At 42.9% G+C, this 23338-nt stretch overlaps 1 protein-coding gene, 1 long non-coding RNA gene and 2 pseudogenes across 3 annotated transcripts; 1 reads left to right on the forward strand and 3 right to left on the reverse strand.

Moving 5' to 3' along the window:
- LOC124965785 (60S ribosomal protein L7a-like) overlaps positions 1-1093 on the reverse strand; it is a 43725-nt pseudogene extending 42632 nt beyond the window's left edge.
- Positions 1094-2916: 1823 nt separating this feature from the next.
- Positions 2917-3161, reverse strand: LOC124965659 (small integral membrane protein 14-like; annotated as a pseudogene).
- A 4087-nt stretch (positions 3162-7248) lies between these two features.
- Positions 7249-13851, forward strand: LOC124965660 (uncharacterized). Its single transcript, XR_007105218.1, has 3 exons — positions 7249-7342; positions 12427-12531; positions 13594-13851. It is a non-coding gene; the product is annotated as an uncharacterized LOC124965660 (long non-coding RNA).
- LOC124965658 (SREBP regulating gene protein-like) lies at positions 13110-13694 on the reverse strand. Of its 2 annotated transcripts, none has more exons than XM_047526752.1 (2): positions 13572-13694; positions 13110-13160 (listed from the first exon to the last, which is right to left on the reverse strand). In XM_047526752.1, exons 1-2 carry the CDS (start codon positions 13692-13694, stop codon positions 13110-13112), a joined length of 174 nt encoding a protein of 57 aa, XP_047382708.1. The 2 variants fall into 2 exon arrangements, with proteins under 2 accessions (XP_047382708.1, XP_047382707.1); XM_047526751.1 differs by having other exon boundaries at positions 13110-13274.
- Positions 13852-23338: the final 9487 nt, after the last annotated feature.

Here is a 23338-nt window from a genome sequence, read left to right on the forward strand (position 1 = left end):
AAATTTTAAAACAGTAATTCCATATACAGTATCATATCACATAACACAGAGGTACTGACAGTAACCATGGAGTAAATGTCCTTCAGTACACTGACTTTTCAAGAGTGCAGAGAAATTTTAAAAGCAAAAACCTGTTATGGCAAGATCACAATAAATCACTGAGTTGATCTTAAGGCAGGAGATGGAACCATCTTTATTCACCAACTGGCAGTCTGGATTCACCAGCCGGTGGGGCAGAAGGGTAGGCTGCAAGTCTGCACCTTTTGACCCCCTCCAAGGGTTAGAGTACACCTTTAATACCATAACTAAAGCATGTCAGAACATTAATCATAAATGACTATTGCTATGACAATCAGAAAATGGTTACTAACATTTAAACTAATGTTAGGGTGCACTGCCCAAGAAAAGTGGAACCCCAGAGGGAGAATATTATTACATTGTATAAGAATTGCCATTTTGTGTTGCCAAACATGCTATGCTAGGCAACTGTTGGGGTACAGAGGTGGAGTTTTCTCATGGGAGAAGCATTTCCTACATGACATGGAGTCTTAGGGTAAAATGGAATCTGTTTGGTCATTGTTCATATAGCCTGGCCCATAACAAATCCAGGACTAAATATTTCACTAAGAACTTCTATTACTAACTTAATATAGAAAAGGCTAATGTATTTAGATACAATGCCATTTAAGTATATGTGGCAAAAATGAAAAATGAGGATTATGAATTCAAATTTTTCAAGTCTCTAATATTAGACATTTTTATCCATATTTTGGCCACTTCTTCAACAGAAGCCAATTCTTAATTGTGAGTCACAGACTCAGTGAATATACCTGCATCTCTCCCAGGATTGGTTTTCTAGCACGTTAGGGAAGAGACCTTAGGATATATGGGTGAGCCTTCAATATTCAAGGAGTATGGGCAGATAAAGGACTGCAACAGGCAGGTAGTTCATATTTGCCATTCCAGACATTTCTGCTTTAAATACTTTACTAGCTGTGGATACAGCTGTGAAGGCTTCCAGTGGGCCACTGCAAGACACATCTTTACTCTGTGGTGTTCATTTATCCAAGATTTAACTTACCTGTGTTAACATTACCCCCCTTTATCAGCACAAGTAATTAAGAGTAGGTTATATTATTTCAAGAAATTGAGCACAAAATCAAGAAGCACAGGGAGGAATGCAAGCAGTCAATATTGGATTATATAATGAGATGATGCCTTTACAATGTTTATGGCCTATAATGTCAACCTAATAAAGGGGGAAACACCCTGTGAGTGTCACACAATTGTATCAGACTATTAAATAGTACAATAATATAGTGAAGCTTATTTAGTTCACACAAATAGTTTCTCAGATCTGTACAGTGAAAAGCTAGACTGACCTAGGGGTAAAAATCCTTACACTGATAACAAGATATCTTTTACTCCCATAAATCATATGTAATCAATTATGAGGAAAAAAATTCCATAATCATGTGTGTTGTGCAGACACTATTTAATGCAATATGTATTTACTTTTTTGCCAAACTGAGCAAAAACAAAGTAAGCTTTTGCTTTTTTATGCATTTCACAATTCACTTATATCAATGTTCCTTTCCACCCCAATTCATTCCATTACCCAACAGGAATGAGATAAAGGGTAAGAAAAGCATTCTTGTTTCTCATTTTCCCCCTTTTCCCTTGGAATAAACCAAGACTTCATTAAATTTTTTTTGAAGTTAGAAGATAACAAAAGTCTCAAAATTTTCTTCAAATAAAATGAAGTAAATAAGTAAATAGGCATTCAAATGTCAGTAAACTAGTAATCCCCAATATAGATGTAAGATAGTTTCATTTTAACAGGGAAGTGTTGAAACAGAAGAGAGTCTTCCTGAGATGCAATCATTTACAAAATAAATTATATCTTCAGTTATTCCTGGATAGATTATTCCTGGCAAAAATGGAAAGAATGAACCTTTTCCCTCTTTTCATGAACCTTGTAAGACTAGGGTATAGTGACTGGCAAATGTCATATATTGGACTGTAAATCATCTACCATATTGATTAGTCATGTTTATTTAAAGTATTCTCAGCTGGGGAGATAAGTCAGCAGTAGAGCATTTGCCTAGCATGCACTAGTCCTGGGGTTCAATGCCCAGACTGTAAAAAGCAAAACATTCGTAGCATTAGACTTTTTTTTTTTTTTTTTTTTTTTTTTTTGGTGGTACTGGGGATCGAACTCAGGGCCTTGTGCTTGTGAGGCAAGCACTCTACCAGCTGAGCTATCTCCCCAGCCCAAATTAGACATTCTTAATGGAAGTAAAAAAAATTATTAAAATAACAAATTCACTTCTCCTATTCTAGCCACATAAGTTGGCTGCAATAAATGATACAGATTTCAGTTCTAATTTGTAAAATATTCCAAGACTAACTAAAGTCCCAAGAACTAGAGAAAGCTGCCACCCACTAATAAACTACCAAAGTAAATGTAAACAGAGTGTGGTTCTCATCTTCTTTCATATAATCCCAGATAACCCCAAATAACTTTATAAATATCTTATGAAGACAAAAACCTTTAAAACCTATCAAAACCATTTATAATATTTAAATGCAGAAAACTCAAATTTCTTTCAATAGGGTCACAAATCACCCAAAAATTGTGGTCACACAAACAGAATGAGTGGAATGTATAAAGTTTAGGACAACCAAAGAAGCCCCACATAACTTTTTAAATATAATCATTTACTCAAATATACTGTAAATGGGAATGGTGATAACACAGGAAGCAAAAATAAGTTTGCAAGTAAAATTTCTAGAAGTTCATGAAAACGGTACCATCCCATATTGCAGACGCAAAATGAGAAACAGTTCTAATGGGGTTAAAAGTTCTCTTGGTCTTGCAAGGTGCTAACTATTTCCACTTCCTACATCACAAAGTTAGTCCACAAGAGGAGCTGGTGGATCCTGTCCATTATGAGAACTGGCTGACTTTCCAAATAAATTTCATCCTTTTCAGTCAGGACGTCTCAACAAGAACAAGATAACCACAATAACCATTCAGGCCTTCAAGATCATAGTAATGCTGATGCCACTGTCACCAGAATCATGGTACACATTGACCTTCTCCTTGCATGTTCATGATAGCAAACACATTCACTGGGATCAAATCCACCTTCTGCCATGATTCCCCAGTTTGAGTTACTTGATTGTTTAAATCCACCCAGACAACAACCCATGGGGCTGGAGGGTGTGGGCCAGACCCAGACTCTGCAGGAGGACCGTGCTGGGCTTTCAGAATGCTGCAGCTTCTCGGGACTCAGCTGCCGCCAGTGCTCCTGGCAACCTGTGTCCTCCTCATCCTCTCTTTGGATTTGTTGGACCATGTCAGTCTTAGTCACCAGACCTGAACCGGCCGGTTCCTGTGGAGCTTGGCGCAACATGTTGCAGCCCCTTGGGACCCTGCATGCCTCAGCTGCCCAGTGCGCATGCCCCCCCCTTCCTGTGGTGGGTGGCTTTAGGCCTCTTCACCACATTAGGTGCTGGGCCACACTTGGCATTATCCTTCTGCGTTATCCCAGGGAGCTGGAGGAGAGAGAAAAGAGAAAGAATGGTGGGTAATAAGTAAGCGACCTCAGAGATCACTTTTTGTTTAATTGGGACATTACATTTATATATAATACTATAATACTGGGGTTCCTCCTTACCTACGTGTACATGTGCACAACAGAAAAACACAAAAATTTGGCAATTTTGTTTCCTAGCTCCTCCTCTTGCCCTCCCTGTCCTCCCCCTGGTGCCCAGAGTAAACACAGGATACTTCATTTTCTGATTCTGCTTTTTTTACTCAACATATGCTCTCATGTTCCATTCATTTTCCTGCAAGTGCTGTAATTTCATTCTTGATGGCTGAATAAAATTCCATTGTGTATATATACACCATATTTTCTTTAACCATTCATCTGTTCATGGACACAGATGGTTCCATAACTTAGCTATTGTGAATTGTGGTGCTAAATGTGGGTCTGCATTACTGCTGTAGTGATTTTAATTCTCTTGAATAAATACCGAGAAGTGCCTGGGTCATACTGACTTTTAAAGCTCTCAAATTTCAATTTATTATGATAATAATAATATGTTTAATGTAACTATATTAATATTATTATATCTTACTATATTATATTATACTGTATGTATGTATTATAGTATTATGAATCTCAGGTAGTGAACTCAGGTTTGTAAGCTATCTGAATGATTAGTTATCCAGGAAGCCTATGCAAGGATCCTGCAGTCATGTAAATGAGCACTGCCTAGGAATGTGGCCAGCTCTCACTATCACCTGGACAGTTACTGTATCCCACATGGTGGGCCCTTCTGCATTTCTTCTCTCCTCAGTCAGAGAAGGGTGTGATAGCCAGATGGTCACAGTGATTCAATGATTTCCATCTTCTGGAATCTGTCTCCCCTTTGTGTAATCTCCACCCTCTTTACCAAGATGGTCAGTGTGACCAATATAATATAGCATATGATAAAGTGACTATGTCATTTTCCAGATCAGCTTATAAAGGACACTATAATCCATCCCTTGCCCCACAATTTGGTCATTAGCTCTGTGTTTAACCAGTTACAGTGTCCTGAGGACACTCAGCCAACCCCATAGAGAGGCCAGTGGGCAGTGGAGACCACTCAAGGGAGGGTTCAGTTGACTGCAGCCTCATGAGAAAATCTGGGGCAGAATCAGCCAGCTACACCACCCCTATTCCTGACCCACAGGTAACTGTGAATGAACATGTTGGTTGCTTTTTGTGGTTTGGATCTGGCATGTCCCCAAAGTCTCTTGTGTTGAAGTCTTGTCCCCAGTGCAGCAGTGTTCAGAGGTGGGGTTTTTGAAAAGTGATTGAATCATGAAGGCTCCCATCTCATCAGTGGATTAATCAATCCACAGCTGAACTACTGGGAGGTGGTGGGACTTTGCTGGAGGAAGTAGGTCACTGGGGGTGAGCCATGGAAGGTATTCCTTGTCACCTCTTCCTACTTTTCTCTTTCTGTTTCCTGACAGACATGAGCTGAGCAGCTTTCCTCTGTTATGCCCTTCTATGATACTGTTTCTGCTTTGGTGCCTGCTGACCGAAGTCTTGTTCTAAGCAGTTAAGTTGGGCAGTAAATGGACACAAAGCAATAGATAACTAATACAGAGTGATGTTCATCTGTGAAAGGCTCTGCCCTTCCCTCCGTGTGCCCTCTCCACTCTGTCCACGTCACTTTGAGCATCTCAGGCACACAGCTCATAACTAAAAATGTGTCCTCTGCTCACTAAGTACTCTTCCCACTAAGGTCTCTGAGAGCTCCTAGGAGGCTGTAGCCTTCCCCTATCACCAGGCTCTCTTTCTCTACTAGCTCAAAGCCTGCCCTCAGTAAATATTTGATAAGTGTTTGCTTAGTAGATCTGGGTATTTGTTTCTTCCCCAGAGCCTGAAAAATTATGCATTGCTCATATTGAATACTCAGTAGGTCTTTGTTGATGAAGTAAACAACCTACAAAACTTATTGACAGTTCAAAATTGTCACTCACCCTTCCATACTGACATTGATCAAACATTCTTCATCTGATAATCTGAGTATAAAAGTATTTTAAAATGCACACTTGTTGTTATGCAATTTTATACTTATAGTTAATTAAAAATCAGAACAACTAACTATAGTTGGAATTCTACAACAAAGAGAACTTTTATCTATTCCAGGGAAATATGTAAATTTTAATATACTTTATAAGGCAGAGTCACCTAATCAAAGGGTGTCCAAATTACAATTATCAAGAAAGATCTGACTTCTGTCCTTTTGAGGGCAGTATGAGAAAAGATATGAGTGCCATTTCTAAAGTCTGTCACCATGAGAAGCTCAAATGATGGTCATGTGTATGTAGTGACTACAGGCATGGAAAGGGTCTAATCAACTCACTTCAGTGTCTGCTGCCTGCCTGCTATGTCAGATGCCCTGACAGGTGCTGAGGTACAGAGGAGCAGATAGCCTGACAGATTCCACAGACACACACTAAGCCTGCTTCCTGCCAGGCCCTGTGCTGGTATTTGCAGAGCTCACTATGCAGTGGGAGAAACAGACATGGATGCAAAACCATCCTGAAATCACAGCCATTTGAGTAAGGAGCCTCTTCTGTGGGACACTGAATAGTGTGACTGACCACTAAAAGAAGCACTTCCTCCAGAGGCTGACTGTGACCCCTCAACTGCTCACTCAACTGACAGTTGCTGTGCACTGGCTATTCAACACCGTCCCTGGAACACACAAAGTGAACACTCAGAGGTGGTTCAAGACAAATCTGCCCACATGGAGCCCATAGTGTAGCCAGCAAGACAATGAGTCATGTGATTGGATCTTAGAGAATAATGATGGGGTGCAAAGGTTTTCTAGATGGGGTCAAAGAGGCATTTTGGGTCTCAAGAAGAGGATCTAAACAAGCAAAGAGTGGCAAAAGACAGCAAAAAATGGCCCTGTTAAAGGAAGTGACAGCAGAGATTAGGTGAATACAGCCTGGAGCAGGCAAGTTTGAGATCACCTCTGAAGTGGTAGCAAGGCTGCCACAAGAAGGCAGCAGTGTGTTTCCAACAGGGCAGGTTCAGCACCCCTGACCCAGCAAGGAAACTGAGGCATTGCTAGAGTGCAGTGGCAGGGGTGCAGGGGCCATGCCCATGTTTTTCCTCTGAACTTAGCACTGAGCCTTGCACAAAAGGCACTCACAAACTGGACAAGCACAGGAGGTGAAGAGTTTATAGAGTGGACTGGGGCCTGTGGAGGTCCAAAGGCAGTCTAGAAATACAGATCTGGCTCTCACAATGCTGCCTGGATTCTCCTCTCTGAGCAGGACTCTGTGTTTGATATGCAATCCCTAACCAAAGTCAAGATTGTGTTTTCTATGCAGAATATCAGTCCTAATGGAGATGAAAAATATTGAGCATTAATGTCTTCATAAATAACACCTCTCTAAGGAAGAAGGCTCCCACATGCACATCACTTGGCCCAACAGTTCCGCCTGCCATCTGCTTCCATGGCAAGGACATCTCAGAGTCTTCTCATGAGGGTAGCAGGCAGTATGTTCCAGTGTTGGTCCACTGATCATTGATGTTAGGTAACCTTTCTTAGAAAGAGTTAAGCTACTTGTTTAGTTCCTTTGTTCATTTCTTCCTTCTTTTCCTAGCCCTTTCCACAAAGGATTTGAAGAGACCTAAAACATATAATCCAGTTTCATGGGATGGGCCCAAAGTTATCTCATTGTTTCTTTTCTGTTTTCTTCTAGGAACACTGGAGCCAGAAAAAGATAAAGTCCGAATATCAGAACAGGTTCCTGCAGGTAGGCAAACCAGCAGTGACAAATAGTATATTTTCCCCATGAATTTGTTCAGGTAGGTGTTCACAGGGCCTTTCTCAACCTCCATCATCTCTGTCACTACACATTGTGAACAGCCCCTCGAGGCCACCCTTGTGCAAGGGGCCTTAGTCACTGGCCCCACCCCATTTTTAGTAACAGAAAAAAACTGGAAGCTATTCCAAAGCCACAGGAAACCTGAGGCTGCCCATGGAAGGCCAGGCCAGGTGGAGAGAGGTCTTGCATGTGCTAGACTCAGGTCTGGCAGCAAAGCAGGGATCCAGAGGCAGCCCTGTCATCTGCCTGCAGGGACCTCAGAAGACCTAGCTGTGGCAGAACCAGATGGTTGCCTGGGTCACTGGGCCAACTTGCATTTTGCAGTGAGGAGGGACTCAAAGAGGGTTGATGAAGTATCTCCCTGGTACCCTAACTGAGCTCTTCCTTAGAGGAAGACCCAGGACTCACTGACACTGCCCATAGAGTCAGCTAAGGGACTCGGGAACACCAAGGAGGGTTGGTGGCATCAGTGATTCAACACAGTAACTGTGGGAGATGGAGAAAGGAAGAACCAAGAGGATGTGGTGGTCTAGCATGGAGACTGTGGAGGGACAGCCAAGGATGGCAAAAGGGCCCTGTCTCTGACCCAGGTGTCCTCATAATTATGATAGTGATTGCCTTCTGAGCATGTGTGCACTTGTCCCTTGTCCTATCCTCCAACTGAGGAGGCAGTCATCTCTCCTCCCCAGGGAAACTGAGTCCCAGTGTGTGGGCAAAGAAAAAAAGGGGTTGGGTGTGCCATGAGGAACCAGTTCTTCATTGGGGTTGAGGGGCTATAAGAAAGGGCTTCTCAGAGTAGAGAACAGTTCTCCCAGATCCTAAGCATTCCAACCTCTTTCCCACTTCTCTTTATTCCCCCTATGGAGGGTGACAAGAGGAGAACTGCCCTCAAGACCTAGGTCTTCATCTAGGTTTATCTCATGGAGCCTTGAGCAAGTCACTGAAGCTCTTGGTAGTTTCTGGATTTGTTTCCATTTCTGTAAAATGGGATAACTCCAGCCTGCTCCATGGCTGCCAGGACAGAAGCATTCAGAGGGGCTTGGCTACCCACCCATCACGCCTGACCTAGCCTAGAACTTTCAGTCTCACTACAGAGTTGAAGATGCCTGCAGGGGCCTGGCAGCCACTCTGGAAGCTATCTCTGCCTGGTCCCACCTCATTCCTCTCTGCAGTGTAGAGCTGGTGGAGGTGGAAACTCCCTGGGGTTGGTCACTGGAGTCTGTTACTACGCATCACACAGAGGCCTCTCAGAAATCCCTACAGGAAGGCATTCTATAGCACATTGGTGCTTTCAAGAGCCAATGGAATCAACATCAAGCAACTTGAGAAAGAAGAGCCCATGGTTAATAACTCTCACAAAGAGATTCATCAGATGCTCCACTGCAGAGCAGGGAGTGGGAGTGGGGGACCACCACACATACTGTTGGGTGTACTGAAGACACACAGCAGGCAACTGGGCAATCCATGAGTTAGACATAAAACAGACTTGCTTTTCCTTATGGCATGGAAAAAAAATATCAACAACACAAAGTCAGGTATGATTCAGTCTGTACCAATGGCAAATGTGTACACAAGGAACACAAAGGTGCTGGTTTCCATCCAGGAGCCACCCACAACCACCAATGGGCTCTGGCCAAGACACCCTCTCTCCATTGAGACAGCCTGTCAGATATTCCTCCCCATTGTTACCCTCTCTGGGTGTTAGAAGGCACCTCTGAGAAAACCAAGGGACCTTGTCACAGTGTCCTGTGCCACTCTAAAGGCAGAAAACACCACTGAGGAATGAAATCCCAGCAGTGCTCAAGACCACCTCAGCATGGCTTGTCCCAGTATGCCATTCCAGGTATGGAGAAGCTGCCTGTCTCCTCTAGGGCCACTTGCACTCAGAAAGGCTCCACCCTCAGTGGCCCCATAGAGCCAAACTGCAGTTCATGGCTATGTCTGGCCCATGATTGGCGCAGCACCAACCAGGTCCTCCACTGCATGAGCTGCTTTGATGCTCCATTCTAAGTCATGGTAAATGATTTTGTAGCTAAATCAAGAGAGGACTGTAATCTTCTGTTACAAAACTTAACCTGCAATTAATTTCTCAATGGTTCTGCCAGATGAACAACAGTAATAGACTTCTGCCATTGCCCTGATCAGTCTGGACCACGGCTTTAATTCAGGCATTGTGGGACCAAAGACCAGGAAAGAACACAGAATAGCACAGTTCCTGTGCCACTTGGAGCCACTGAGAAGTCAGTGGGCAATCTGGGAGCAAGGATAAGAACCTAATAAAGGCATCAGCATAAACCTGTCCTGAGGCAGGGCACATCTGGCCTGGGAAATGCTGGATTCATCCAGCCATGGTGGCTGATGACCACCTCAGGCTATCCAAGGCCTGAATAGACTCAGTGACTTTGGGTGCTACTCTCAGAAAAAGTAGTACCAGTACCAGTTGCAAATTTGGGAGAAAAAGCCAAACAAGAACAAACTGAAATCAATCCTTTTCAGTTGTGCAAAGGGACCTGTCACTAGTAGACAATATCCAAGTTAAGGGAAATATTGTTAGAGGAGTGCTGGAATTTTGAGCGGTACCCCTGATGTGCAGTCCTGCTCCTGTTTCCAAGCCTGTGAATGGTTAAGTAAGGGCTAAATCTAAAGAGTGCACATGAAAGCAGTCACTGGTATGACCCTGAGTAAATGTCAGCCGATGGAGCTAGAGACTTGGGGTACCAGTTGTGGATGGCAGCAGCAGGAGTTTCTGGCAGTGTGGGAGGGAGCTCTACCAGTGAGGTGGCCAGCAGGACAGACCAGGCCAGGAAGTATCCTGCAAGAGGGAGGTGCCTCTTTCAGCTTCTTGGCCCAGTGCTCCTTGAAGGCTCCCATCATCTGCTTGTGAAGGCCTTCTTTAGGCCAAGTCTAACCCTAACCACCCTAACCTGATTATTTCCTCCAAACTCACTAGGACAGGGTAAGCCTCTGGTCTACCCAGACCACACTAGTTTTACCCACACTGCTCACAATGCATCCTATTATTGTGCTCTGCTCACTTGCTTAACCACCCTCCCTGACAAGGATAAAAGGCAGAAGCCCAGTTCACCAGCTTGTTCCCTTAACAGTTGCTGGGAAATTTCTGAACCATGCAGATTCACATGGCAGAAGGGTGATGGTTGATGTCCTTGACACCTGATGGAGTCAAACTCTTCACCATACAAGCTCATGGGTTCTTTCTTCCTTGGAATATGCTCATCTTTTCTTTCTCCTTTCTGGTTCTGGCCCACCTGGCTCTCCCTCTGCTTTAGAGGCTTAAAAGGAAACTGAAATTTGGCTCCAGTTTCTGGGGAGTTGAAAGTAGTATCTGTGGCTCAGGTGTCAGCCAGTTCTGGCTTCTGAAAGTTGAAACCACCAGAGTCCACCAACAGTGGCTCCAGCTTCTGGAGAACTGAAAGAAATTTCTATAGTTGGGTCACCAACAACTGCTTCATGTGTGAGAGCTCTCATCTCGTCAGCAGCTATCCAGGGATGCCTGACCCTGTTCTGGCTTCTGTGGAGTTGAGAGAAACTCCCATAGCCCACTAGCAGCAATTTCCAGTAGCTCTACTGCTGTGATTCCAGCATCTAGGAAATTGAGAGAATTCCTGTAGCTGAACCACTGGATCAGGTGTACTTAGTTGGAGCCCACATGCTGTAACCTGTCTTTTTTGTCTTTTCCTTGCACTTGGGGTGTGCCATCCAGGCTCTTTACTCCAATAGGCTCATCCATTTCTTCTTATAACCTTTCCTTCTGACCCCTGCATATGTAAATTGGTATTTTGTTTGTTTGGCATATTTAATTCAGCATTTCTTGTAAACAGTTCCTGAATAACTCTTAGGCTATAATCATAGGGTTAATTGTGGAGGCAGTTAGCAGCTCTCCACCTCTTTTCCCCCACCCCCTGCTACTTTTACTAAGGTAATGCAGGGTCACTTGATAGATCCATTATCTCAAACCATCCTAGGTAGTTGTAATATTTACAAGTTAACTCATAGATTCATTTGAAACAAGAAAATATAATTTTTAAAGGTGCCTCTAAAAATAAGCCACTGTAAAACACTGTTTTAATGACCAGAGGGGAAACTTGATTAATTTCTTTCAAACCTGACACCCTGAATAGATTCCTCTGGGGCCCAGCCTCTGGTATGGCAGACTGCCCTTATCCAAAATCAGAGCCCATAGAATGAATGTTACCACTCTCTTTATATGGACACTTGTTCCAGGAATTGACACCCCTCCCCAGCACCACTCATTATGGGACACTAAATTTAGAGTGGTCTTAGATACAGGGAACACTGACAGCAATTCAAAAGAGTCCCTTTTAGGGTGTGTATTGAATAATTGGAAAAAAATCAAACTAGATTATCTAAAGAAAATATCTTTTTCTGCAACACTTCTTGGCTCTATATGTGCTGGATGGTCAACAGGGATGACTTTCTTGTTTCAACACCATTCACAACTAGATCTCTACTGCAAAAACAAAGAAAATGGATAGAAGGCCCTTATGCACAGGACTTTATGGTCCTCAGTCAGGATACATAAAAGATTACAAAAATATGTCCATCAGATTCCTATGGCCATACTGGCAATGGGAAGACTGTCCCTACTTGAGAAGACCTGGGCCCCTCTTGTACTACCTGGAAAATAATTCCTCCATGAAGTGACAGGGTACAAATGTCCACAGGGGTCCAGGAACCCAGATTGCTATCACACTGGAGGAGTCATATGTCATGTGTGGCATGGTGGGTGATTGACATGCCTACTTTAAAGCATTTCTTATAAAGAATTTTAAAATAATCCTCCACTTGCAATTACAGGGAGCACCTATGGGTTTTGGTAATTTTCTCTCTTCTGAATCTCCACTTGTACTAAAAATAAAGGTGTTTCAGAATTGTTAGCACACATTTTTACCTGGGTGGTTGGCCAACCAAGGCTATTTTTATCTTTGTTGTATGTTTGAGGGATGCAATGACTATTGTTTTCTGTATTTCAGGTATGATGACTTTTACTGTATTCTCTGACAATGAAGTAACTGAAAATGACTGATATCTTGATTTCCATGGGTTATCTACAATCAACTATTAAAAATACATTAAATGTAAGTAAGATAAATATTTGTAAAACTACTTATCATATAGTTAAAATCTGAAAATATGAGAGGTAAAACAACTGAGTCATTTGTAAGTTAAAATATGTTTTCAAAATTTCCTTGAATATATTCAACTAGAATAGTAAGGCATTTTCCTGCATACAACATTATGTTTTTTCTACTATTCCAAAGGAATCTAACAAATCATTTTACATGGAAGAGCCCAGATCAAAATAGCAGGGAACACATGGCACCTAACAAACACAAGTTCTTGGTCCTGTGGGTGCTGAGACTGAGTCTCCCAGGGACAACAACACCACTCCCAGCTCAGCTTGCAGTTCTTTCCTGCCTAGGCCTATCCAGAGGTTCCAGTCCACTTTATAGAAGAGCTCCACCAGTTGCAGCCCAGGTGGTGGGCAAAGCCAGTGGACAGCACAGAAGTGGTCACAAAGTGTCCCCAAACCACCTTGTCCAGGACTGACTTGGACCCTTAAGTCTGGTTCCAGGTGGTGCATCCTCTGGCAGTGTCTCAGTGCTCAGGCTACAGCAGGCCATCACATGGAGAAGAGATTGGGTGGGCTCTCTCCCTAGCAGAACTTGGCTATGGGGTCCTGGTAGGGGTTCTCATGCTGCATACTCTGGGAAGAGGTCCTGCACTTAGCCAAGCACAATTGGAAGTGATCTTCCACAGCCATGAAGAGGTTCAGGAATGCCACAACTGCCCTGTTGAGGAAGTGCTCCAGGAAGAGTTGCTTGTTGGGCTGCAGGCAGCAGGACACACAGTATTCATAGGTGCTGCAGCAGCCATTGGTCAGGCAGCTATTTCAGCAGTACTGCTTTGTGCTGGGAATGCTTGACATCACAGCAGCCAATGGTCAGTAGATTCTTCCTTTCACAGACAAACCCTAGGTCATCCATGATGAGGGGCTTCCCTTGAAAGGAGTTCTGGGACTGAATGCTTAGCTGGCTGTATTGCCCAAGTTAAATTGTACTTTCCATGGAATGGATTGGTTGTGGTCCTGAGCCTGGAGGAGATTTCTATCTCTCACTGTCCTCTCCTCCTGCTTCAAGGTGCTGCTGAGGATGTAGACCAGCCAGAGCCTGAAGACCAGGACCAGCATGGACCTCTTCTCCAGGAGGCAGCACCACACCATGGCAGCCAGGTTCACCATCCTGGTTGAGATGGGGGTGCTACAGCCCGAGAGTGGAGCAACACCAGAGGCTGAGACCCAGTAGCATGGCCCCTTCATGCCCAGCAGCCCCTGCAGTCTGCAGCCCAGCTTGTAAGTTAAAATATTGAAACATTAATTACTAATTATAAATTCAAGTATTCTTGGCTTCTTAAGGTCTATAAACGACATTGTATTTGGGTCTCTTAAATGTGTTTTCATAAATTGTTGTACGTAAAAAGCAGTAAAAAACTTATATGTGAAAAAGTAAAAAAGATAGTCTTCTTCCTGGGTGTTCATTCAAATATAAGATTACTAAGAATTAAAATCTTATTCACATGTAGTTTAAGACCCTAAAAAGTAACCCCTGAGGAGCCTTGACTGACCTTCACAATAGAAACGCACCATCTGCTCAGTCTTGAATGTCCAAAAGGAAAGTATACCCAAATACAAACGTACCATCATATGGGTAAATGAAAAGTCATATGTAAAAGACTGGGTTTAACTTTAGGGGTCTAAACCCCAAAAGTGGGGACCATCCCAAGACTAGTAACTCATTTCTCCAAACAGCTAGATCCTATGAGTCAGGGGTTACCAAACTGTTTATAAACAATGGCCATGACTCCTTTGGTAGTTAACAAGTCCTCCCAATTAACCTTGGGACAGCATGTGGAGGTCCAGGTCCTCCCACCAAGTTCAGTTTTAGAAGGCAAGAATCATCACTGGTTCATAATGATCACTGTTAGACACTCCTGACATCAAATATTTTCAGGGATGTCAAACTTTAAATCTAGCTACTCTATTCCTGAACTGAGCCCCTCTAAAAGACAATGTGTAGACATTATTGAACAAACTTTATAACCAGCTAAAACTAAAAGATGTGCCTGTAGATAACCCTGTGACTAAATAATTCACAGGTGGAAGCAGTTTTATAAAAAAGATACCATAAAAGCAGGTAATGCAATGGTTACTGTTATAATATCATAGAAGCAAATGTTCTCCCCACTCACACTTGTGTCTCAAAGCAAAACTCATCATTTTTATTCAGACCTTACAGTTAAAACAAGAAAAAACATACATACAGATTCCACATACGGGTTTCTATTACTTCCTGCTGCCATTCAGAAGGAAAGAAAGATATTAAAAGCTAAACATACCCTCTACATCTTCTATCACTAAATTGTTCTTTGTTTCCCAGGATCTTGCAGGGCTTTAACTTCTATCCAATGAACAAATGTGTGGGGGTTCTTCCCAGATACATAGATAGGGCTTTAGATGGTATATTAAATTTGGAGTGCATTTATAACCAAAACACTTTGGAGGGGACTGGTTTCTCTTTTGACATGTTGTCCCTGCACAAATGACAATGTATTAGAAAAACAAGGACCTCAGGACACACTGGCATAAGCATGCTAGAGGATGAATTCCCGTGGGAGTCATAGGGACAGTCACATCTCTTGTTCCCTGGATTAGTGTTTTAGTAAGATTTTCCATCACTGTGACCAAAAGAACTGACAAGAACAATTTTAGAGGAGGATCATCAAGTTTACTCGATGCTGATGGTTTTAGAGGTCTCAATTCATAGACAGCCTACTACATTAACTCAAGGCCCAAGGAGAGGCAGAACATCAGGGTGGAAAGATGTGATGGAGGAAGGCAGCTCAGATCATGACAACCAGGAAGCAGAAAGAGCTCCACTTGTCAAGGCACACCCCCAATGAACCACCTCCTCCAGCCATACCCTACCTGCCTACATTTTTAGTCCAGTTCATCCCTAGCAAGGGAATAAATCCTTGATTATCTTATAACCAATACATGTCACCTGTAAATTTTTTTGCATGATCTCACATATGAACTTTTGGGGAATACCTAATTTCTAAACCATCATAACAAACAGCTTTACCTACCTTGAGGTAACACTAATACTGTGAAAATAGAAGGGCATTTGATTTCTTATGACCTGAGCAGGGAGGAGTTTGTGCATACTTAAACTCCACCCCTTGTACTGGGGTAAACTCCTCAAGATAAGTAGTGGTTAATATTAACCCAGTATGTCAGTTGTCCTATGTATAAGTTTTTAGAGGTGCCTTATACATTAAACTGAGCAACTAATTGACCACTTGTGGTTAATTTTGAAGTAAATATTGTATTTTTAAAGTGTTATTCTTTTGAGAAAGGTGATTGTTGAGTGATGAGGTCATTTGAAATATTTAAAAATTTATTGTGAAATCGACAAACTACTGCAAAAAGTCACTTTTACTAAATGTTCAATGGAACACCAGTATGTACATAACAGGCATGTAATATAAGAAATGCATTCATGAAAGTATTTTCTTGAAGTAATTTGACATTTTATATCTAGAAATGTGCTGTATTTCAAATTATTGATGTTTGAAAATAACTGTCCTATAAACAGGACACTGGGACTACGTATACTGCTTAGAAATGTGGAGTGTGCATACTTCAGATAGAGCACTAATTTCCAGAATATATAAAGAACTCAAAAAACTCTACATGAAGAATACAAATAATCCAATCAACAAATGGGCTAAGGATATGAACAGACACTTCACAGAAGAAGATCTACAAGCAATCAACAAATATATGAAAAAATGTTCAACATCTCTAGTAATAAGAGAAATGCAAATCAAAACTACCCTAAGATTCTATCTCACCCCAAGTATAGTGGCAATTATCAAGAATACAAGCAACAATAGGTGTTGGCGAGAATGTGGGGGAAAAGGTATACTCATACATTGCTGGTGGGGTTGCAAATTAGTGCAGACACTCTGGAAAGCAGTGTGGAATGCTTGGAATGGAACCACCATTTGACCCAGCTCTCCCACTCCTTGGCCTATACCCAAAGGACTTAAAATCAGCATACTACAGAGATGCAGCCACAACAATGTTCATAGCTGCTTAATTCACAATAGCCAGATTGTGGAACCAACCTAGACCCCTCAATTGATGAATGGATAAAGAAAATGTGGTATATATATACCATGGAATATTACTCAGCCATAAAGAATAATAAAATTATGGCATTTGCAGGCAAATGGATGCAGTTGGAGAATATCATGCTAAGTGAGGTAAGCCAATCTCAAAAAACCAAAGGAAGAATAATCTCCCTGATAAGCGGATGATGACACATATAGGGGGTGGAAGGAGGCAAGGATGGAGGAAGGAGGAACTCTATAGAGAGATAAGAGGGGTGGGAGGGGTGGGGGGAGAAAAATAACAGAATGAATCAAAAACTATTACCCTGGGTAAATGTATGATTACTCAAATGGTATGCCTCTACTTCATGTACAAACAGAGAAACAAGATGTATCCCATTTGTTTACAATAAAAATGAATTCAAAGAAAAAAAAAAGAAATGTGGAGTGTGTCACACTGCTGCCTGGCCCTAACGTATTGTCCCTTGTGTTGGATTGTGGCAAAAGCACTCAAGAAAGCTCTGACAATGATCTTTAGCATGGTAAGGTAGTTCTCAAATGCTTTAAGTGGTAGAGAATCCACTGTTCACTGGTTATGACTTGTTTACATACCTTCCAGATAGTACTTTGGGAGAAGATTTTGTTCGTAAGAGACAAAAGAGGCCAAACACATATTATCTGAAATGACAATAATGATTAAAATACAAAGGCATATGATTAGATTTGATGCAAATAATGAAATTGTCTTTGTAAAATGGTAAGATTATAAATACTTTCTGGGTGCAAAAAACTATGATACAGTCAAACAACCTGGCAACATCTCAGCATGAATAAAAGGAGTTGAACTAACATGCTTCAACCAGAAGTAGTGGGTACTTGTAATAATCTTAATGATGCTATGGGTAAACATGATTGGTTGGTTTCCAAAGGGTATTAACCTTTGTTCACTCATATAACTGTCATGGTTATTGTAAATGCAGAGATTGTTCACAAACTTGGGAACAAAAACAAATATCTCATAAATTGGTAGGATTTCAAAAGAGACATCTACTTAGCCTACATGGAACAATGCAATGAGAAACCACTGGGAGGAAGAAAGTGTAATACTCCTGAACCTACTATTGTGCAAGATGATATCAGATTTGACATGAGAAATCTTACTGTTGTCAAACAGCAAGAAAGATGAAGGTGTCATAATGAGCCATTTCATGTAAAACACACAACATTTGGCCTCCTTGTATGTCTCCTTAACCCATTAACTCTCAAGTGTTCTCCTAAGAATAAGGATAAAATCTCTCGGGGGAATGAGACTGTAAGAGACCAGAACGGGGAACATGGCAGATAAACTCTAAAGGCTTACTTTATAATGTTACTATAAATCTTTTCCTACTCTTCTACCTTAACAATGCATGGAATATGCCATTTTATACCCTTCCGTTCTTCATCAGAGTAACTGTAAATAGGCGTTGATCAACTGGGTTTAGGATGACCCAGGAGATATCACAAGAGCCTTCCACATGAAGGAAACTCCTTTAAAGCATTACCATGAAAATGCCGTCCCTTCCAACGAGCCACTCACTGGAAACCTGGCTCATTCTGTCTCTCTCAATCAGGGCTGTTCCCTTTCTCATCAATGTAAACGCCCCCCCCAGTCCATTAAAACCTTGCATATATGCTTGTGTTCTTCTGAGTCAACCCATTTGGCCTGAATGAGGTAAAATTTATGGTGAATCAGAAATTCTCATCTTCACTCTCACCACAGCAAAGGCCCCTAAGCCAACCAGGTCCTTTCTGCTTACCCTGAGGTCACAGTTGAAAAATACCCTTTGCTGCTAGCTGATGTGTCTCCCTATTTTTATTACCAACAAGAACATACAAGTCAGTAAAACAGAGCTTCTATGGGTATCCAAGTCCAAGTACTAAGCAGAAAAATACCCATGCATCAAGCAGGGAAGTGCACCAGCAAAGTACAGAGCTGAGGATACCCTGGAGGGCCTCTCACACAGACAAAGGGGCCAGGGACAGCTTCTCAGACTAGGTGACATCTAAGTGAAGCTTTCTGCTTGGAGGTCATCACATGCTGAATTATTTCTTCCAAATCACTGCAATAAACACGATTTCCCCCTTTTGGTGCACCTACCATGTACCAGATCTCATACCAAGTGTCTCATACTTCCAAATATTGCCACCCACTACCTAGAAGTGATAACAGCATTTCCACAGATGAAACAAGAGGGGCTTAGAATAGTTAAGAGTCTGCCATGATCCTGCAGCCACGGTGACTGGGCTGGAGTTGAAGGCAACACAAATAGTTCCAGGTAGAAGAGTCTCAATGGCAGAGTTCAGACTATTAGCTTTATCAGGAGAGGCATAAGCATTGACTACTTGTTTGCACCATGAAAGGAGAAACTAGCTCATCTTAATGATAAACAATAAAAGGATAATTGAAAAAGTGTTAATGGTTAATCTGTGTTGAAAATCTTCCTTTGACTAATGTGAAAGTGTCCAAGGCAGTGAACACTGGAGCACACACAGGAAGTGGGTCATAAAAGGGATCTATCATATTCTCCTTGTCCTCTGTCTTCAAACTCTCAGTCAACCTCTTGCCAATAAAGGATTTTCTAACCGTCTCTACCCAGGTGATCATCTGGGATTTCCTATTTAGAGCCAACTAGAAGCTCCTTGAGAACAGATGAACTTGCACCTGCTTTGCATAAAAGGGCAAAGTCCTCTTGGTGTCATGGACTGTGCCACACCTGAGTCTCTCTTACCCTGTGCTGAGTCAGCCAGGTGAGGAGGAGCACTGTGGGGAGGCCTGACAAGAAGGCAAAGATACCAGTGGTGACACCTTAAAAAGAGACAAACACACACAGGCCCTGCAGAAGAAGGACAAGGGACAAGAGGGGGCCACAGCACCAAAGAGCTATCCCTGAGGCCAGATTTCCAGACAAGCTGAGATGACCCCCTCCTGTGGGACCCAGAATCCAACTGAAAATCTACAGACCTCTGAAGGTAATTGACCTGGCAGCCTTTTCCAAAATCTGGGTGATTTCCAGTCTGCTTACTAAATTGTGGGACAGCTCTGTAACCCTGTCAGCATTTATTTCCTCCACAGACCCACTCCATCCCAGGTGTGGCCCAGCAGGAACTCCTCAGCAAGGCTGGCAGTTCAGCAGTTCATCAGAACACAGGGGCTGAGCCTGACCTCTGCCTCTGTCCTTCAGCAGCCTTCTTTTGAAAGCCAAAGTCAGCATATTTTCAACTCATTGAAGGTGACATCATGTGTTCACTTCTATCAATGTAAATGCACACACATTAATACATCAAACATTAAGAATCTCTATTGAGAACATGACACATGACACCTTGGGTAGCTGAGAGACTGAATACTGACCCCCAGTTGACATTGTCTAAAACTGACAAAGGACCAATATCTGGGTAAAGCACATTTCACTTTGTGGCCCAGCACTACAGTGGTACAAGGATGTGCAGGCCTCGGTGGACACATTGCAAGCTGAACAGAATCAGGATGGCATGGGATGCAGCATCATGTAGATTAAACAGGGATGCCATTTACAAGGACAGGTGCCAATATAATCCAAAATATTAGAAGGGAGGAGGGGAGTAGTTATGAATGGGAAAAACAGAATGGGAATGAGGGACTTGCCTCTGCCAAGTTCTCTCTTCCAGAATTTGGAGGCCAGCCGATTGTCTCTCTTTCGGGGAATGTTGTACCCATTCATACCAGACCACCAAGGGTATTCCCCTTCAGGGGGACTGGTAGGCAGGCAAAACTTTCCCACACCCCACATGAGATCCTCCTCACACTCCATTTTGGGGGCCACTTCGGTCCGTCCAAAACAAGCTCCCATAGTCACAGCTTCCTTTGAAGCTAAATCAAACCCTCCACACTGTAGTCCTCAGCTAGACTAAAAGACTTTTGGCAACAGGTGCCACACAGTGTGTCATCATCAGCCACATCATAATAGGGCATTGCTGAGTTTTGCCAGGCAGGGTGCCTACAGCTCTACCTGTGTCACCCCATATCATATATGACAATCCCAGCCAGTGAGTAACATGAGTGCCTCTATTGTGCAAAAGAGGAAACAGGTTTGAAAATATACAGTCACCAATGACTCTGCAGCCAAAAAGACACAGAACCCCCCTGTGGTGGCCCATCAGGCCAATATAAGAGAGGATGCAGAGCTAAAACACAGTGCCCAGGCTCCATTTCTCTTTCTGCTGATGCTGACCAGGCCGATCCCAGGAACCCCAGTCCTTTACACTACCTGGACCACTTGTCACAATGCCCTAGATTTTACCCTCAGAATGGTCAGGTCCTTGAACCTTGACCCTGAAGGGAAAGGTGCCCTTTTACACCCTCCTGAGAAAAGTTCAGAGTGAGCTAGTCATGCCACAACAGCCAGCAGAAGGAATTGTTCCTGACAGTGTCCTTTCTGACAAGCCCATTCACTCAATCTAATATTTTATCCAAAGATGAAAAAGGATGCCAAGAAGGTCCAACACCTTCTCCATCAACTTGGAAGACAAGAATGAAGGATGACCCTTTTGAGATTTCTCAATTACAGTCCTGAAGATGCAATGAAATGGGCTAAATGAGATTCTGACAACCCATACCTCTGAACAAGGATGCCCACCACTGGCTCTCCAAGAGGAGCTGCACAGAAATGACTCTGAACCAAATATGTGGGACCTCATACAAGTCTCCTATCTGTACATTTCTGTCCCTTCAGCTGTAAGGTGGGGACCAAAGTAGAGAATTTAAAAGCCACATACACTGAGTATGGTGGACTTGCACTGCAGGCCAGGCCTCTTACCCATCAACAAGCTCTTGGTCGTCACTTGACAAGATCCTACATCCTGCTGGCTATTTCCTCATCTTTTCCATGCAAAGAGGGAAAGAGAGAGACTTAGAAGAATCTTCAAAGGTCCTTCACAGTTCCAGGATCTGAAACTGTGATGCCTCTGTCAGCACTGCCAGCTGGCCTGTTCCCCACTGAAACTTTCCTAGTTCTCAAATTCTGAGGGTCCAGCAACACCTTCCTACCACTGATGAACACTCAATAAACACCTGCTGTGTACCAAGGGTATGTGAGGCACAGGGACTTAATGCTGAACAAACTGATACTCCCCTCCTGGGACTTATGGCCAGGTAAGTAACACACTTATCTGGAGCTGAGAAGCCTGAGCTCCATACAATGCCTTCCCTCTGTGAAGTCTTCCCATGCAGTCCATCCCACCCTGGTCACCTCGAGAGGAATCTGTTGTAGCACAATAAAATGTTCCAATATAATAGATTTTGAGGCTGAGAATTGTGCCTTTTATTCTTTGCTATTCTCCATCCTATAACACACAGAGAACTTCAGAACATCCACCCAGATCCCAAATGTGCTGGGAGCTGGGATTCCTACTCCACATGAAAAGGAGGGGACTGAAGAATTGCTGAGAGTCCAGAGGCACAGACAACAAAATAACTCGTGGTCTTTATTTTTCAAGTTTTTTATCCAGTGAGTCACACCTACTGATCCCACAAATAGTTCCAAAGAACCAACTTTCCGTATATCCTCACATAGTGATTCCATGGCTGGCAGATGAGCAACTCTCTCCCCTTCTATCACATGACTGGTGCAGAGAATTAGTACAGACCAGTGGGAACTCTTTATCCCCTAGCTGCAGCCTACAAAACTTCTGGTGAAGTTCAGGCCTGAGTTAGTTTATCCTCAAGTCTACCCATGTCCCAGACAGGCCAGGAGGACACAGGACTGAGTCTCTTCTCAGAATGTGCCCTGCAGCACAACTACCTCTCACAATGGTATCCTCTGTGCACCTGGAGAATGTCCCCTGCTATAAGCACAGGGTACCCACCTCAGGCAACTTTCTTACCACCCATCCCCACCCCTATTATAAATATTCCTTTCCAAACAAGGGTGACCACTGATCTTGGGGTGTGAAGTCTGTCATGTGTATGTAAAGACAGCAAAGCATAAGGGGCCCCTGGAGGGTCAGAGGCTGGCATTCCTCACCTGCTACTACTGCCATTGTTTTACCTACAGCCTCAGTTTCCAGCCTCCTGGAGTTCACTGCAAGTTCTGGGCTAGCCTAACCCAGCACAATGCCTGCCACTTCTCAGGATCTCACCCAGTTTCCAGTTCCAGTCATTCAGTTCTTGCAACACTGACTATCCCCATTCTGTCCTGGATCTGATGTTAACCAAGTAGGAAGGAGGAAGAAAATGAGACTCTCTACCCTATAAAGGCATCCCTTCTTTGATAGTGTAGTAGCACAAATCTCAGATTCAACAGCTTCAAAGTTAATTCAATTATCCATCTTTAATCAAAATGTTCAAAATGTCAAACAAAGGGCTGAGGAGATAGCTCAGTCAGTAGAGCGCTTGCCTTGCAAGCGCAAGGCCATGTTCAATCCCCAGCACTGCAAAAAAAAAAAAAAAACTGTCAAACAAAAATGAATGAAATGAAAACTCAGTTTTATGGTTTGGATGTGAAGTGTCCTCCAAAATTTTACCTGTGAGAGAATGCAAGAAGGTTCAGAGAAGAAATGATGGGATGTGAGAGTCTAAAACCAAGCACTGAATTAATCCCCTGATGGGGATAAATGAGTGGTAACTGAAGTGGTAGGGTGTGGCAGGAGGAGGTGGGAACTTGGGGTGTGACTCTGGGGTATATATTTCTA

Source organism: Sciurus carolinensis, chromosome 15 (genome assembly GCF_902686445.1).
Source record: "Sciurus carolinensis chromosome 15, mSciCar1.2, whole genome shotgun sequence".
NCBI lineage: Eukaryota > Metazoa > Chordata > Mammalia > Rodentia > Sciuridae > Sciurus > Sciurus carolinensis.